The 16,220-nt window shown below is 41.8% G+C and overlaps 1 protein-coding gene across 1 annotated transcript in view; it reads right to left on the bottom strand.

The window, feature by feature from the left end:
* Window positions 1–4,318: 4,318 nt before the first annotated feature.
* LOC145351801 (pterin-4-alpha-carbinolamine dehydratase 2) overlaps window positions 4,319–16,220 on the bottom strand; it is a 54,234-nt gene continuing 42,332 nt past the window's right edge. Inside the window, exons 4-5 of the mRNA XM_080201449.1 lie at window positions 12,511–12,591; window positions 4,319–9,537 (exon numbers count right to left, since the gene is read on the bottom strand). Of these exons, the coding sequence (XP_080057575.1) occupies window positions 9,439–9,537; window positions 12,511–12,591 (180 nt within the window). The 3' untranslated portion in view covers window positions 4,319–9,438. The remainder of the gene's footprint in view (window positions 9,538–12,510; window positions 12,592–16,220) is intronic.

Here is a 16,220-nt window from a genome sequence, read left to right as displayed (position 1 = left end):
GCAGGTCTGGCAGTATCTGTAAGGAGAGAAAAGAGCTGACGTTTCGAGGTTTGAACTCAAAACATCAGCTCTTTTCTCTCCTTACAGATGCTGCCAGACCTGCTGAGATTTTTCCAGCATTTTCTCTTTTGATTTCAGATTCCAGCATCAGCAGTAATTTGCCTTTATCCAGTCTTTTGTATGAGATGTTAAATCAATCGCCTAAGGTAGATGTAAAAGATCCTATGGTATTATCTAAAGGAGAGTGGGGGTTGAACTCTCTCATGTCCATTTGAACCTCAAACACCTCACTAAAATTGGATTAGCATCAGCTCAATTTTCCTGACGTAGGATCTTGCAGCGTGCAAATTTGCCACCACCTTTCCTTCCCTTATCCTTTCAGCACTCTGAAAGGGCTGTTCCCTTCATGATACCCTGGAGCACCAATGTGATTGTCCCCTTCAATGGCATCTTGCTATTCCTTTAACATCTTCCTTTTTCAATAGCCATGGCCTCAAACAAAAAGGATGACTCCTGTATTTCTTTCCAAACCCGCTGAGTATTTCCTGCAATTTCTGATTTCCAGAATCCTCCATTTTGCTTCTGAGCAAATTAATTCAATTTAGAAGACTCACCACAAACTGGGTCAAAAACAGCCAATCACTAGCAATGTTACCAAGTGCTGGTGAAGTATTCAGGAAGGAGTATTGCGGCACGCTTTTTTTTAAGTTAAAAAGATTTACACTCAAAGCAAGGGCCACCAGGACTGAGAAATTCATTCCTCCAAATTTATTAGCGTTAACATCAAATATAGGGTACAGGTCAAATACACAAATACCTGCGTTCGATTCCCAGCTTGGATCACTGTCTGTGCGGAGTCTGCATATTCTCCGTGTTTGAGCGGGTTTCTTCTGGCTGTTCCAGTTTCCTCCCACAGTTCAAAAGACATGCTGGTAAGGTACATTGGCTATGCTAAATTCTCCCTCAGTGTTCCCAAACAGGCGCCAGAGTGTGGCAACTAGGGGATAACTTCATTGCAATGTTAATGTAAGCCTACTTATAACACTAATAAACTTTTACACTGTCTTAACAACATATCTCAATTTCGAACCCTTTTCCCCTTTCTCATATTAGCCGTATTATGGCACCACTTCCAAGTAATATGAAGTAGGTGCTGAAGTAGGAAAGTTTTAGGTCTTGTGTTGCAAACTCATTTCAGAAAGGAGCGTTAACAGGCAGTCGAGAATTTTTTATTAAATATGGACTGTATTTGAACTCAAGTCCCAAAACTGTCTAACCACACCCCTTTACAACAAATCGTTCAATTTACATTGTTCGGTGTAGTCTACAGGCCACTAATTAGTGGGAAGGAAGCATAGGTAAAAACTTATAAGGAAATTACAGGGAGATGCAAAATAATTTAGTGGTTATAGTGGGAACCACTAATTATTCCAACATAGAATGGGAGAGTAGTGTTAAGGCAGAGAGGGGCAAGAGTTCCAGGACTGTCTTCAGGAAAATTTTCGACATCAGTACATTTCTAATCCAGCATGGCAAGGGACACTGTTAGACCTAGTTATTGGGAACGAGCTGGACGTGCATATGCACATAAGGCATTGAAAGTGACAGGACATGTTGAGAGAGCAGTTAATAAAGCAAAGAGCATCACACACTTTATTAATATGGGCTTAGAGTACAAGAACAAGGAACTTAACTAATGCACTTGCTCCGCCTCAGCTGGAGTAGTGTCCATGTAACATTTCAGGGAGGATGTGAAAGCGTTGGAGGGAATGGAGAAACAATTCACGAGAAAAGTTCCAGGCATGAAGATAGATTGGAGAATTTGGGACTGTTTTCCATGAAGGCTGAGGTGAGATTTGATGGAGGTATTCAAAAGCATGAAGGGTCTGGACAGAATATAGATAGGGAGAAATCATTTGCAGTTGTGAAAAGATCAGGAAAGAGGGGGCATGGATTTAAATTAAAAGTGATATGAGAAAAAATGTCTTCATACAGCGAGTGGTTAAAGTCTGAATACACATCCTGAATATGTGGTGACAGTTTCAGTCAGAACAGTCCAATTCCATTTTGAATGCCATCTGAAAAGGAAGAATGTGAATGGTTATAAGGAGAAGACAGGAGAATGATACCAAAGGAATTACTCAGAGAGCTGTCATAGACACAAATGGGCTGAATGGTCTCCTTCTGCACTGTAACAATTCTGTGCTTGTTGTAAACAAAATGGTGTTAAACTGAAGAAACATCTACGGTACAATACCCCGACATGTGCGTCGTCACTTTAAAAGAGGAGGAATGAAGGGAAAATTTTGAAATCTTAAGTGCAGCACAGTGGCACAGTAGTTAGCACACTGCTGTCCCTCACAGTATCAGGTTCAATTCCCAGCTTGGGTCACTGTCTGTGTGGAGTTTGCACATTCTCCCCATGTCTGCGTGGGTTTCTTCTGGGTGCTCCGGTTTCCTCCCGCAGTCCACAGATGTGTGGGTTAGGTGGAGTGGCTATGCTAAACTCTCCCTCAGTGTCAGGGGGACTAGCTAAGGTAAATGCATGGGGTTATGGGGATAGGGCCTGGGTGGGATTGTGGTCAGCGCAGACTCAATGGGCCAAATGATTTCCTTTTGCAGCGTAGAATTCTATGATTCTCTGAAATGGGGTCAATTTTCATCTGAAGCAAATCAAATGAATTGTGGGTGGATCATCCCTCCACCACCAACGTTCAGTAGCAGTAGTGTGTACAATCTACAAGATGCATTGCAGCAATTCAGCAAAGAGCCTTAGATAGCATCTTCCAAATCCATAACTACTTCCATCCAGAAGGACAAGGGCAGCAGATACTTGGGAACACCACCACCATCAAGTTCCCCTTCCAGCCACTCACCATCCTGACTTGGAAATATTTCGCCATTTCTTCGCAATCACTGGGTCAAAATCCTAGAATTCCCTCACTAACGGCATTGTGGGGCAACCCCACAGCACATGGACTGCAGCGATTCAAGAAGGCAGCTCACCACCACCATCTCAAGGGCAACAGGGATGGGCAATAAATGCTGACCAGCCAGCGATGCCCATGTCCTATTAATGAATTTAAAAATTTACATAATGCTGCATTCCTTCAATGAGATTGGATGGAAATAATTATAAACAGCAGGTAATTTATTGTGCCTGAGGGAGAATGAAAAGAAAACACACATAGAAAATAAATACATTTAATCAGGTTCATTTTTGTTATTGCCACTTTATTTGCATGATCACTATATCTTGCATCACGTTCCTGTGCTCTGAACAAAGCCTGGTAACTCTCAAATGGATCTAATGATATGACACATTATAAAAGGAGGAAAATTGCTCTGGAAGGAAACCATCGGACTCAGTATTCAACAAGTGTCACTTCCACAATTCCACCAATGAATGAAAATTTCTGCTCGACAACTTCACATTTACACGGAGGAAGTTCACGTGCTACCTGTTGGTTCACACATAAGAACATAAGAAATAGGAGCAGGAGTAGGCCATCTGGCCCTTCGAGCCTGCCCCGCCATTCAATAAGGTCATGGCTGATCTGTCGTGGCTCAGTTCCACATTCCCGCCCTCTCCCCATAACCCTTAATCCCCTCTCTTATCAAAAACCCATCAACCCGCGTCTTAAAAATATTCAGCGAGGTAGCCTCCACCACTTCAACGGGCAGAGAATTCCAGAGATTCACCACCCTTTGAGTAAAGAAGTTCCTCCTCAACTCCGTTCCAAACCACCCCCCCTTTATCTTGAGGCTGTGCCCCCTAGTCCTACTGTCCTTTCTGAGCAGGAAGAGTCTCTCCACCTCTATCCTATCCATCCCATTCATCATCTTATACGTCTCAATGAGATCTCCCCTCATTCTTCTAAACTCTAACGAGTACAAGCCTAGTTTATTCAGCCTCTCCTCATAGCTCAACCCCCTCAACTCCGGCATCAGCCTAGTAAACCTCCTCTGCACTCCCTCCAAGGCCAAAATATCCTTGCGTAAGTACGGCGCCCAAAACTGCACACACTACTCCAGCTGCGGCCTCACCAATGCCCTATACAGCCGCAGCAAGACCTCCCTACTTTTATATTCAATCCCCCTCACTATGAAGGCCAGCATCCCATTCGCCTTCCTGACCACCTGCTGCACCTGCAGCCTGGGTTTTTGCGACTCATGCACAAGGACCCCGAGGTCCCTCTGCACCGTCGCCTGCTGCAGTTTTTCTCCACGTAAGTAATAATCCTTCCTACCATTATTCCTACCAAAGTGGACCACCTCGCACTTGCCAACATTAAATTCCATTTGCCAGTTCCTGATATGTCTTGGTTTTATCAACTACAACAGAAATTTTAAAACTTCACGACATGAACAATTTTCCCATGCTGGCTGCTGTGGGAATCGTAGAAAGCAGGGCAGTGGGGCAGACCATGCAAAGGGCCAGTGATCTCAGGCGGGATTTGGAGCGAGTGCGGCTGGAAAATCCCACCCTGTTACTGAAACCGCCAAGCCCGTTTAAACACAGCATGAAAATGTTTAAAAGCCAAGATTTACAGTTCATGTAAGAATAACGAGTCCGAGAAAAAAGGTAACAATTTACAGGTACACTTCCTGCAGTATGGCACAGTAGGTGCCTGTGGAGAGGCAGTAGGGCAAGGTTGATAAATATTTTGCAGTTTTGATTAACAGGAAAAACAAGACTGCCATATTTAAAGGCTGTTTTACTTATGCAGGCAGTTAAGTCATATTGTTTTAGATACTCTGAAAACCTAAAAATATCATCAGAGCAAACTACACAGAGTGTATCATACCAGTCTTGGGTTAACTCGGTGGACAAAGTAGAAAGCTAAGCTCCAGGTGCATCATTCCCCTCTAACAACGTTCAATAACAATCTCTCCCTTCTTATACTTTGCGTGTTTTTCGAAAGCTGACACATTCGTTTCATTGTAGCTGCATCAAACTCTACCTTGACTTCGTCCTTCTTCTCATTTTTAATGAGACGATTCTCCTGAACTGCTAACAGTTGTGTTCTCTCTTTGGGTTTGTCCATTAAGTCCTCCTCAACACGCTCTAGAATAAGGGGTCGCAGTAGCAGGTGATGTCGCGAAGGCTTGACAACCTTTGGAATTCTCGATCTCAGAGGGTTGTGAATGTTTGATCATTGAATCTATTCAAGGTTGAGATAGGGTAATGTATGGTCACTAAGCAAAAGCAAGGGGATATGGGGAGCAGGCTAGAAGTGGAGTTAAGACAGAAGGTCCAACATGGATGCTTTGAATGGCGGGGCAGCCTTCTCATGGTGATCTCATGTGATGATCTCATGTAATCTCATCCCAATTTTTATTATATGATTTTAGATTTCCACCATTTCCTCTTTACTTTCACCATATTGACAGCATTAGCAGAAAAGAGCTCCAGCTGCAGTAATATAAATATGTTATTGTTCAAAATATTTGGGGGACAACTGGGAACGAACACAGAAAATGCAAATATTCTAAAATCAGAGTTAAAAATTGCAAAACATCAATAATTGATTTTAATTTTTTAAAATGTTTTAATCAATTTTATTTTCCCAGACTAATCTCAGATCGTCAAACATGGAAACGCACTAAGAGTTTAAATTTCAAAACGTTACTACAGCAAACTGGTTAGTCTACCAAAGTCACATTCCACTGACATTTACTGAAACATTTCTCATTGGGCACAATAGTGTGCTGACTAACAAACACACTTTGCAAGAGCACATTCCTTAAACTACTATCAGTTCAAAGAAGCGGGTTTTACCTGAGATGACTTAGTCCCAGACCACAGCAATGCCTGTTTATTGTGGTATCAATAACTCTTGCATTGCAGTTCCAGTGTTAACACGCAAACTGCACTTAGAAGTCCGGATGAACAGGCACCACCCAATGCACAGCAGCTACTATGTCAATATCACAGTGCAATAGAATACATAATGGTAGCAGAAATACCTGCCATTCAACAACAAAATGAAAAATAATTGCCAGTCCTTTTGAGGATGTCATTAGTAATGAACACTTTCTTTTGCATCAATTAAACAGAAATCACAGCAAGCGCAAAGAAATACAAATATAAAATCCAAAACTAAATGAAAAATTGATATTTGAAAACAATAATAGGAGTGGATTCAGATCAATCCACGGCAGTCATTTGTGAATCTGGAGCTTCATAGATTAATCAGAGAATTCCTACACTACAGTGGTATAGTGGTTAGCACATCTGCCTCACAGCGCCAGGGACCTGGGTTCAATTCCGGCTCGGGTGAGTGTGTGTGGAATTTGCATGTTCTCCCCGTGTCTACGTGGGTTTTCTCCGGGTGCTCAGGTCTCCTCCCACAGTGCAAAGATGTGCAGGTTAGGTGGATTGCCCACACTAAACTGCCACTTAGTGGCCTAGGATATGTAGGTTAGACGGATTAGCCATGATAAATGTGTGTGGCTGTACGGATAAGACAGGGAAGAGGGCCTGGGTAAAAAGAATACAGTCAGTGCAGACTTGATGAGCCAAATGGCCTCTTTGGCACTGTAGGGATTCCGTAAAGAATGAGGCAATTTGGCCCACTGAGCCTGCACCGGCAATAATCCTACCCAGGCCCTATCCCCATAACCTCACATATTTACCCTGCTAAAAACCCTGACAATAAGGAGCAATTTAGCATGGCCAATCTACCTAACCCACACATCCTTGGACTGTGTGAGGAAACCAGAGGACCCAGAGGAAACCCATGCAGACACAGGGAGAATGTGCAGACCTCACACAGACAGTCACCCAAGGAAGGAATTGAGCATGGGGCCCTGGGTCTGTGAGGAAGCAATGATGCCACCCATCTGATTCATGACATCGTCTGAACTCCTCAATTTGGCGTTAGCCTGTAACCACTGAGAGTTATTTGATAATTTTTCTATATAAACCACTAGCTTGCAGCCACAGCCAGTATTCCAGTATTCTCCCTTTATCAACTTGCTACTGCTTCTGTCTTGACTTTCCCTGTTTGTATTTTCTTTCGCCATGAAATCACTAACATTTCAGAAAGCAAAATGAAAATATCTGCTTAAGTTTTCACTTTCTACAGCGGCAGTTGTCAAACATTTGCATTCATGGACCAGTTGGGTGGAGTGAAGATCCCATGGACCACCCAATGGTTCTACCCCACCCCCACTTTCACTTACCACCTCCAAAAATGCAGAATTAATGGGAACATGTGGATACTATAAATATTTTGCTATTAAAATTTATATGCATTCATTTTATTAAATATCACAAGTAAACTCATCCACGCCAGAAACAAGTATAGACATTTTCATATTAAAAATTTTAATATAAAAGAACAGTTTGATTTGAAACTTTTAATATGTGCATCACAAGTGACATTTTCTCTTGTGTCCGTATGAATCAAACAAAATCAACAGCAACATGAATCTTGCATATAAAATTACACTGTTGTTGCTCGTTTTTATGACAACTTGTGCCATGCAGGCAGGAACCAATCTGGTTGTATGACATCACGTGGCAATGGCGTGTTGTTTTGTATCACCCTCGCAGCGGCATTGCATGTCAGTGACTAGCATTTTGGATTAGCCCATTGAATACACTGGCCCACAGCCCACATTTTTGAGAACCACCGTTTTAGAGTGCTTTGGACATATTTTGATTAACATAATGTGTCTTCTGGATAAAACAAAGTAAAGACAATTTAAACATTAATGTACCCACCAATGCTTTCTTCAGTTTAAGCGTTTGGCAGTATTTGAAAATGGTTAATGATAAATCACATAATTCCTCCCTACAACAACGTGGCTAAAATTGGGAGTTTTTTTATTCATTTGTGGATGATGGGTGTTACTGGTTGGCCAGCATTTATTGCCCATTCCTAGTTGCCGCTGAACTGAATGGCAAGCTAGGTCATTTCCGAGGGCAGTTGAGTGTCAACCACATTGCTGTGGCTCTGGAGTGACATGTAGGCCAGGCCAGACCAGACAAGTTTCCCTCCCTAAAGGACATTAATGAAACAGATGTTTTACTCTGACAATCGACAATGGTTTCATGGTGATCAATAAATTCTTAATTCCAGATTTATTTTTTTGAATTCAAATTCCCATCATCTGCTGTGGTGGATTCGTATCCAGGTCCCCAAAGCATTAGCTGAGTTTCTGGATTAATGGTCTCGTGATAATACCACTAGGCCATTGCCTCCCCAAATTGAATGAAATGATGTGATAACTTACTTTCCACTCACTGCTCTGCTTTACCCCTGAGTTATCTAATTTACCACAATCAACAGTAATGAATTTACGACTCATCTTCCATAGCTCTGCATTTAAAGAATCAAGATCAAGTGTTGGCTTCAGGTGACACAGAACATTGAGCCAATTGGGCGAAAGCACACTGATGTAATTCACTTCCCACTTAGAACTCATACCCTTAGTTTTTATTTTATGTAATACTTTGCTTTTATATTAATTTATAAATAATCAGAAAAATTGATCGTTTAGAATGCATAAAAGCTTCTCTTTGGTACAAACTAAACATGCAATGCAAAACCGAAGTGCTATAACACCCAGCACAAGAGTGAATAACAAAGTGTAGACAACGTCCATTATATTATCAACACATTTATATTATAATATAAAAATGCCTGGCAAAACTGTGAGGAAAGGAAGTATTATATCCAGAGACCCAGTTTTAACTGAGCAAGAGGTGATCTTTTAAGGGGAGTTGAAATCTCTTCCAAGATGTTTAATATATAGGGAAATTCATCTTACAGTCATAGATATTCTATTGTCTTTATTAGTCCTGGCAACCAAACCCAACAAATGCAATATAATGTTAAATGAACCATGCAACAGCTCTCAGGAACAAGGACAGGTCTGATAGCGCAGCATTGCTAGATTCACATTTCTTGTTACCAGTGATGTCGCGTGATAAGGAAATTGGGGAAAGCTGAGATCAAAAATAACTTCCTGCTGCATCCCTGATCCTAATCTTTGAGGGACTATTTCTTTAAATTTAGGATTGCCTATTGTATTATTATTTCCACACAGCACCATGGACCCAGGTTTGATTCCCAGCTCGGGTCACTGTCTGTGCAGAGTCTGCACATTTTCTCTGTGGCTGCGTGGATTTCCTCTGGGTGCTCTGGTTTCCTCTCACAATCTGAAAGACATGTTGGTTAGGCACATTGGCCACGCTAAATTCTCCCTGAATGTTCCCGAACAGGCACCAGAGTGTGGCAACTATGGGATTTTCACAGTAACTTCATTGCAGTGTTAATATAAGCCTACTTGTGACACTAAGAAAATAAACTTAAATTTTTAATCTGAATGCTTCTCACCTGCATAAAGTGTTCACCATGATTTCAGAACACATCACATTTCATTCTGAACCTTTTTTCTTTTATTTATTAATTTACTAACAAATAACTAATTTACTGAAGAAGCCGCCTGTTCGATGAACTTTGCCAGTTTGACATCTTTCTTGGAGAGACCACCGCAGTCATGTGTCGAAAGAGTTATCTGCACCTGGGAAGGCATGAAACCATATGGTGTTAATATGTTGGGCAGATTCACCATTCCACCTTCATTTTACAGTGGGCGGGGAGAGTCTCAGAATCTCTCTTCTGCTTGTCTATTACTTTCACTGGAGCTATTGCTTTGTACGGTCTTGTGTGTGGCATCTGCGGTTTTCAAAAGACTGGGAAAATAAAACAGTACAGGTGAAGAAAAGTTGCTGACAGTTTTTATTTCAAGCCGAGACAGGAAGATTCTCAAGAAAAAGACCAGAGAAATTTCTAGAGTAAAGAAACAAGCTCAGCATTAAAAAAATCTAATTTTCCCTTTATTTTTCTTTTATGTTGGGAGCGTCAGTAACCAGTACCTTGCAAGTGAATGCCACACCCTACAATCCAATAATTCCCAATAAGCAATTCAACTGATCTGAAACAGGGCAGACAGGAAGTGGGGTGGGGGGACGGTGAAAGGAAGAAAACACTGTAATAACATGAGTAGTTCACCACAGCAAATGTGCGCTTTCTTTTGGAGGAATATATTGTTTTCCTGTCAATTTTATTATAGACATGAGCAGGTCATTTCAGTACAAGGTAGAGGGCTTCTTTTTTTTAAACAACCAGAGGTTCAAGTTTGCAATCAGTGTTTGTAATAAAAAAGGTGAATTAAATTTATTCCAAATGCTACAATTTATGATTCTGGGCCAGTGATTTGGCCCAATTTGTATCCAAGATATATCTGATAACCAAAGCTAAAATTGTGGCTTCAAGTTCTAATCCAAAACTTAAAATCATAGAATCCCTACAGGCAGATGGGGCCATTTGGTCATGTTTCTTCCTTTTTCCCCAAACCAAACATCCTCCGGAACTTCCCGATTGTTCAGCTCTGAACTAATGTCTTCCTCTAGTTTCTTCTGTCTCTCCTCAGGTACCATCAGAACTCATTTTGAGCACAAGACCCCCACTGCTGCTCCACTTGTCTTGCTACTGATCACCCAATTGCCTTTTTCTGACCCACATGTAAGCTGGCATTGTGAAAGATGCTTTCAAAAGTTTTATGAACACACAGATGTAACAACTTTATTTTTTCCAACCTAAAATTTGGTTTTGAGATTGTTTCTTGTATTGTATTACATGCCCATTATACAGCCAGCAAAAATTCTGCTTTAAAGCTGCTACTAATGTCAGTCTCGAGCTTTAGATTCAGAGGCATAGATACATTAGGTGCTCCTGATCTCAATGACAGACAGTTTTCTCACGATCCTGTCCCCCAAAAGCCTGGCTAAGATCAGGAACTCATCATGTGCCAACAAAATAATTGGTGCAAGCTCACATCCTACCACAGCATATGTGGCTGGACACATAGATGAAAATCAAAATGATCTTCACTTTCACTGCTAATTAAATGGGATGTATTTTCTTTTGACTTATCCTGTAATTCCAAATGTCAGGAGATAGCCACTCCGTTACTAATGATTCTACAGTTCATGTTTCACACTTCACATTGCTCGCAAGAGGTCTATAAAGCATACATGTTGTTCTGAACTCTTCCTCTCGTGAGATGTGACATCCCACTTCTGTGACCTGCAAGCAGCATTGCTTCCAATTTACGAGTGACTAGTGTCATGAGAGACAAGTTTCACACGAATATTTGTCCCAAAATATAACAGAGGACAAAGTCCAGGCTAACATTTCAGGGGAATACCGAGGGAATGCTGCACTGATGGAGATGCAGTCATTTAAGGGAGATGCTAAACCAAAGCCTCTCATACCCCTTCAAGCAGACGTAAAAGATCTATGGTGTTAGTTTGGAGTAATAAAGGGGAGCAGCGCAGGCGAGCGGGGCAGAGGAGCTCTCCTCAGTTTCCTGGTCAACATTTATCTCTCAGCTAACACTATCACACTGACAATTGGCAATATGTGTAAATTGGCTATCTGCTTTCTTACAGACTACACCTTCAAAAGCACGTTACGACATTCTGTAGCTGTGAAAGGAGCAATACTTTTGCTTTATGTCTTTTACGTTTCTCATCTTTTGTCTTTTGCCATTATCACTCCTATCATTTCTACACCGAGTCTTTTCAAAGTTTACTCTCTTTCTTTATCTGTACAAGTTCCCCACTTTCCTGTTCCTCTTTTATGCTTTTCACCTCGATCTGCCGGTGCCAAGGAAGGACTATGTCTGGAATGTTAAGATTTTTTTCTTTCGTGTCAGCTTTTGCCAAACTTTTGAGTGTTGAGGATTTCATGTTTTTATTTTCAGATTTCCACCTCGTGCAAAATGTATTTAGTTATTTATTTATATTAAACCTACTCTGGGGGTTAACAGGACAGATCTCAAAAGAAAATACAGAAAACAATAGTCAGAAGACAATTTGCTAGAAAGGGACTGCCCGGAAGTATAAAGTATAAAAGCATATCAAAACGAGTTGGCTTGGTGAGGACAACCTGGTGTGTGGGAGGGAGGGTTCGTTTGGCGACGGGGAAGATGGGTAGCACAATGTAAAAGGTATTTCAACGATAGCACTTACTCTGATCTCCATTTAAATCGGTGAATGTCTGGATGGACTAAAAGCAGCATTAACTGCACACATAATGCTGTTAGCTACAGTGCTACTAATGGCTAAGGCCCTTTGATCCTCCTGTGCAGATCTCTATAACAAACATCAAAGGAAAGATTCAGAGCCAACCAGCGGTAGCACATTAGCCAAGACAGCACTGCTTCTGAGAGCACAGCAATGCATTCGAGAGCATACTAGTAAAGGCTGGTAGCATCTTACAAGTTTTATACCCAGCTATGTGCCTTTTGCAAATAAAAGACAAAGACCGCATTGCTTTGGAGTGTGGGAGACATATGGTGTGCCTGTACACACATTGCTAGTAATACAAAACTGGATTCAAAAGGGTTACGTGTTGCTGCAGACTGAATGATTTATACATATAAAACGTGCTACCTTTATGCTGTCAAACTCACCAGTATTCACATTACCTTGTGGTACACATTGAACCATTCAGGGTGATGATTTAGTTTCTCTGCCTGTAAAGCCACACGTGTCATAAACCCAAAGGCCTGGAAAAGATTTTATTTAAACAAAACATTAACTTCAAACGACTATCGACAAAGGGCAGATTGAATATATAACTCAGGTTTTGATAACCTTCTGGTGACTAGCAGGGCACTTTTGTTTACCTTCCAAATTAAAGTGCCCAGTTGTTATGATGGACCGGATTTCTTATCTCAATAGTGGCAAACTCCATGATGCTCGCTGCTGGTGAGGGTTACAAAGGCATTGCAATTTCCAATGATCTGACTAATGCAGAGAGCTGGAAGTTGCTGCATTCCTCAGTGGATCCCAGAGAAGAACACATTCAGGGTTTGATCAGTATGCGTAAAGTATCTCCACAGTACAAAAGGAGACCATTAGGCCCATCGAGGCTGCACCAACTCTCTGACAGAGCATCTTATCCAGCAAACCCCCCACCACCCCGCCCCTAAACCTCATAATCCCACCCATTTACCATGGCTAATCCATCTTCTTGTACACATCTTTGGACATTAAGGTGCATTTTTTTTAACTATGGCCAATCCACCTAACCTGCATACCTTTGAACCGTGGGACGAAACCGGAGTACCCGGAGGAAACCCACACAGACACGGGAAGAATGTGCAAACTCTACACAGTCACCCAAGGCCAGAATTGAACCCGGGTCCCTGGCACTGTGAGGCAGCAGAGCCAACCATGCCACCCCATATTTACCCACAACTTTCACAGACTTTTACATGCAAGGAATTAGGGCATTGGAATTTAGTTTTAAATGGCAAAAGGGTGAGGAGGGAGCATTAGACTGCGTACTCGGAGATTTGGAGGAAAATTCCAATGAACTGCAGACAGAAAAAAAAACCATTTCTTTTGATAAAGGCCATCTGGGTCATTCTTGTTACATTCCTGGCCTAAACCTCCCAACTACTGGGTTCTGTCCCTCAGTATTAATTGCACCACACTCCTCTTTTCCATCTCCAACCAGTTCCTGTTTGAAGAGGGTGTTGAAAATCTATAACTTTTTTATTAAGCTTAATGTGCCATTGAGCTGAAGACAAAAGTCTTAAGCTTGTGACATTACTGGTTCCACAAATACTGGACATATGTTTTAAGCTGTCTCCTTTGATTCAAGATAAAAGTTGAGTAGTTTAGAGAGTGTGTTGGGACCTCCTACAGGATCTGCCAGGGAACAAACCCATGTGACCTGTGTTGTTAAGACAGAAACTCAAATTGAACCTTTCCAAAGTCAAGTGCAAGTTTTAATGCTTTGACACATGCTGCTGCCCAAGCTTGCAGACTCTCAAAATTAGTCAAATAAGAGATGTAGGAGAAGGCAGCCCACAACAGAGGATGCTATGCCAAGCCAGTGAAAAGGATTGATTTCAAGTTAACCGTCAAGCAGAATGCTGGTGAGGAGGAATTCTCAGTTTTGAAGAATTAAAGACAACAAAATTGGAGGATACCTTGCCACTAGAAGTCCATTTGATTATTCTCAAAGGGATGACTGAAGGGAACGTTGTTCAAAGAGACATGGGATGATTCACCTTCATAGGACAGCAAGTACTGATCCTGTTAAATCTGGGAGGACCTTAGGACTTTAAAAATAAGATTACATTTCTGTTCGGCATGTGTCATAATGTATAATGAGGTGTGAGGTTTTTGGCTGTGTTATGAAGTTCCTAGGAAATATTTTTTCTGTAGTTTAGTGCATTAGTTGTGTACTAAGCAATGTTTAGTCAATGTTGATTTTAGTTTGTTACAGTAAATGTCTTAAAATGTGTCATGATTCATTCTGTTGGTTACTATCCCTTTTCCAAAGCAATTTGTTTATCTCTACATGGGGTCATAACATTGGTCTGGGGTTCACCAATGATGGAAGACTTTAGTATTTCTCCAGCCCCTTGACGTTCAATGATGTTACCATCACTGAATCCCTCACTGTCAACATCCTTGGGATTATCATTGACCAGAAACTCAACTGGACTCATCACATAAACACAATGGCTCCAAAAGCAGGTCAGGGGTGAGAAATACTGCCATGAGTAACTCACTCCTGACTCCCCAGAACCATCTACACCATTCACCATCTACAAGGCGCAAGTCAAGAGTGTGATCTCACTTGCCTGGATGGGTGCAGCTCCAACATCACTCAAGAAGCTTGACACCAGCCAGGACAAAGCAGCCCACGTGATTGGCACCACATTTAAAAACATTCATTCCCTCCACCATCAACACTCAGTAGCAGCAGTGTGTACAATCTACAAGATGCACTGCAGCAATTCTCCAAAGATCCTTAGACAGTATCTTTCAAACCCATAACCACTTCCATCTAGGAGGACAAGGGCAGCAGATACATGGGAACACCAACAGCTGCAAGTTCCCCTCTAAGCCACTCACCATCCTGACTTGGATTTCAAAACTAACTTTAAAAGTGAGGATTTTCTTTTCTAAGTCATCATGTAAACATTTGATGCATTTTGGCCAGTGTGTTTCTGGCAGTAATTATGTACTTAGTAGAATCGTAAAACATAGAATCCCACAATGCAGAGGAAGGCCATGTGACCCATTGAGTCTGCACTGACCACAATTCCACCCAGGCCCTATCCCCATAATCCCATGCATTTACCCTAGCCAGTCCCCCTACGACACTAAGGGGCAATTTAGCATGGCCAATCCACCTAACCTGCACAATTTGGATCATGAAAGGAAACCAGAGCACCTGGAGAAAACCCATGCAGACATGGGAAGAATGTGCAAACTCCACACAGTGACCCAAGCTGGGAATGAACCGGGCCCCTGGCGCTGTGAAGCAAGAGTGCTAACCACTGTGCCTACCAAACACTTGGTCAATAATCCAGATTCACCTTATTCAACAAATTATAACTTGTTCAAACTTTCTGTTTTCCTCACAGCTAGATTAAGAGCATAAAATGGCAGGCTCTCATCAATTTAGTGATTTCTAGTGGATTGTAATCTACAAGGACTTCAACAGCACACCCTATGGATAGGTGCATATCTGACAGCAACCAATGCTCCCTCTAAATTTGGCTTTCTGTTCACAGATGACTTGTTGCATTGTGCAGTCCCTTTAAGATTGTATGCACAGCTGTGTGTCACACTTCTTAAGGGGAACATTGCTATGCGCAGTCTGTTTGTTCCCAGCGTGGCAGATTGGCGACTGCAAAGTGGCCATGCATCTTGTAGCCTAGGAGGGAAACTAAGAGGAACAGTTGAGTACTCTGGGTCTGTAGTTGTTGGAGTTTAGAAGGATAAGGGGAGATCTTATTGAAACTTGCAGGATGCAATGAGGCCTGGATAGAGTTGATGGGAGAGGATGTTTCCACAAGTAGGAAAAACTAGAACCAGAGGGCACAATCTCAGGCTAAAGGGACAATCCTTTAAAACAGAAAGCCTTCAGCCAGACAGCAGTGAATCTGTGGAACTCTTTGCCACAGAAGGCTATGGAGACCAGGTCATTGAGTGTCTTTAAGACAGAGATCGATAGGTTCTTCATTAATAAGGGGATTGGGGTTATGGGGAAAAGGCAGCAGAATGGGGATAAGAAAAATACCATGAATGGCGCAGCAGACTCGATAGGCCAAATGGTCTAATTCTGCTCCTGTTTCTTATGGTCTAACAGTAACTTTGGGATTTCCAT

The sequence above is a fragment of the Carcharhinus amblyrhynchos genome, chromosome 13 (genome assembly GCF_965287045.1).
Source record: "Carcharhinus amblyrhynchos chromosome 13, sCarAmb.v2.hapA, whole genome shotgun sequence".
Classification (NCBI taxonomy): Eukaryota; Metazoa; Chordata; class Chondrichthyes; order Carcharhiniformes; family Carcharhinidae; genus Carcharhinus; species Carcharhinus amblyrhynchos.
This window is presented reverse-complemented; position numbering and strand designations above follow the sequence as displayed.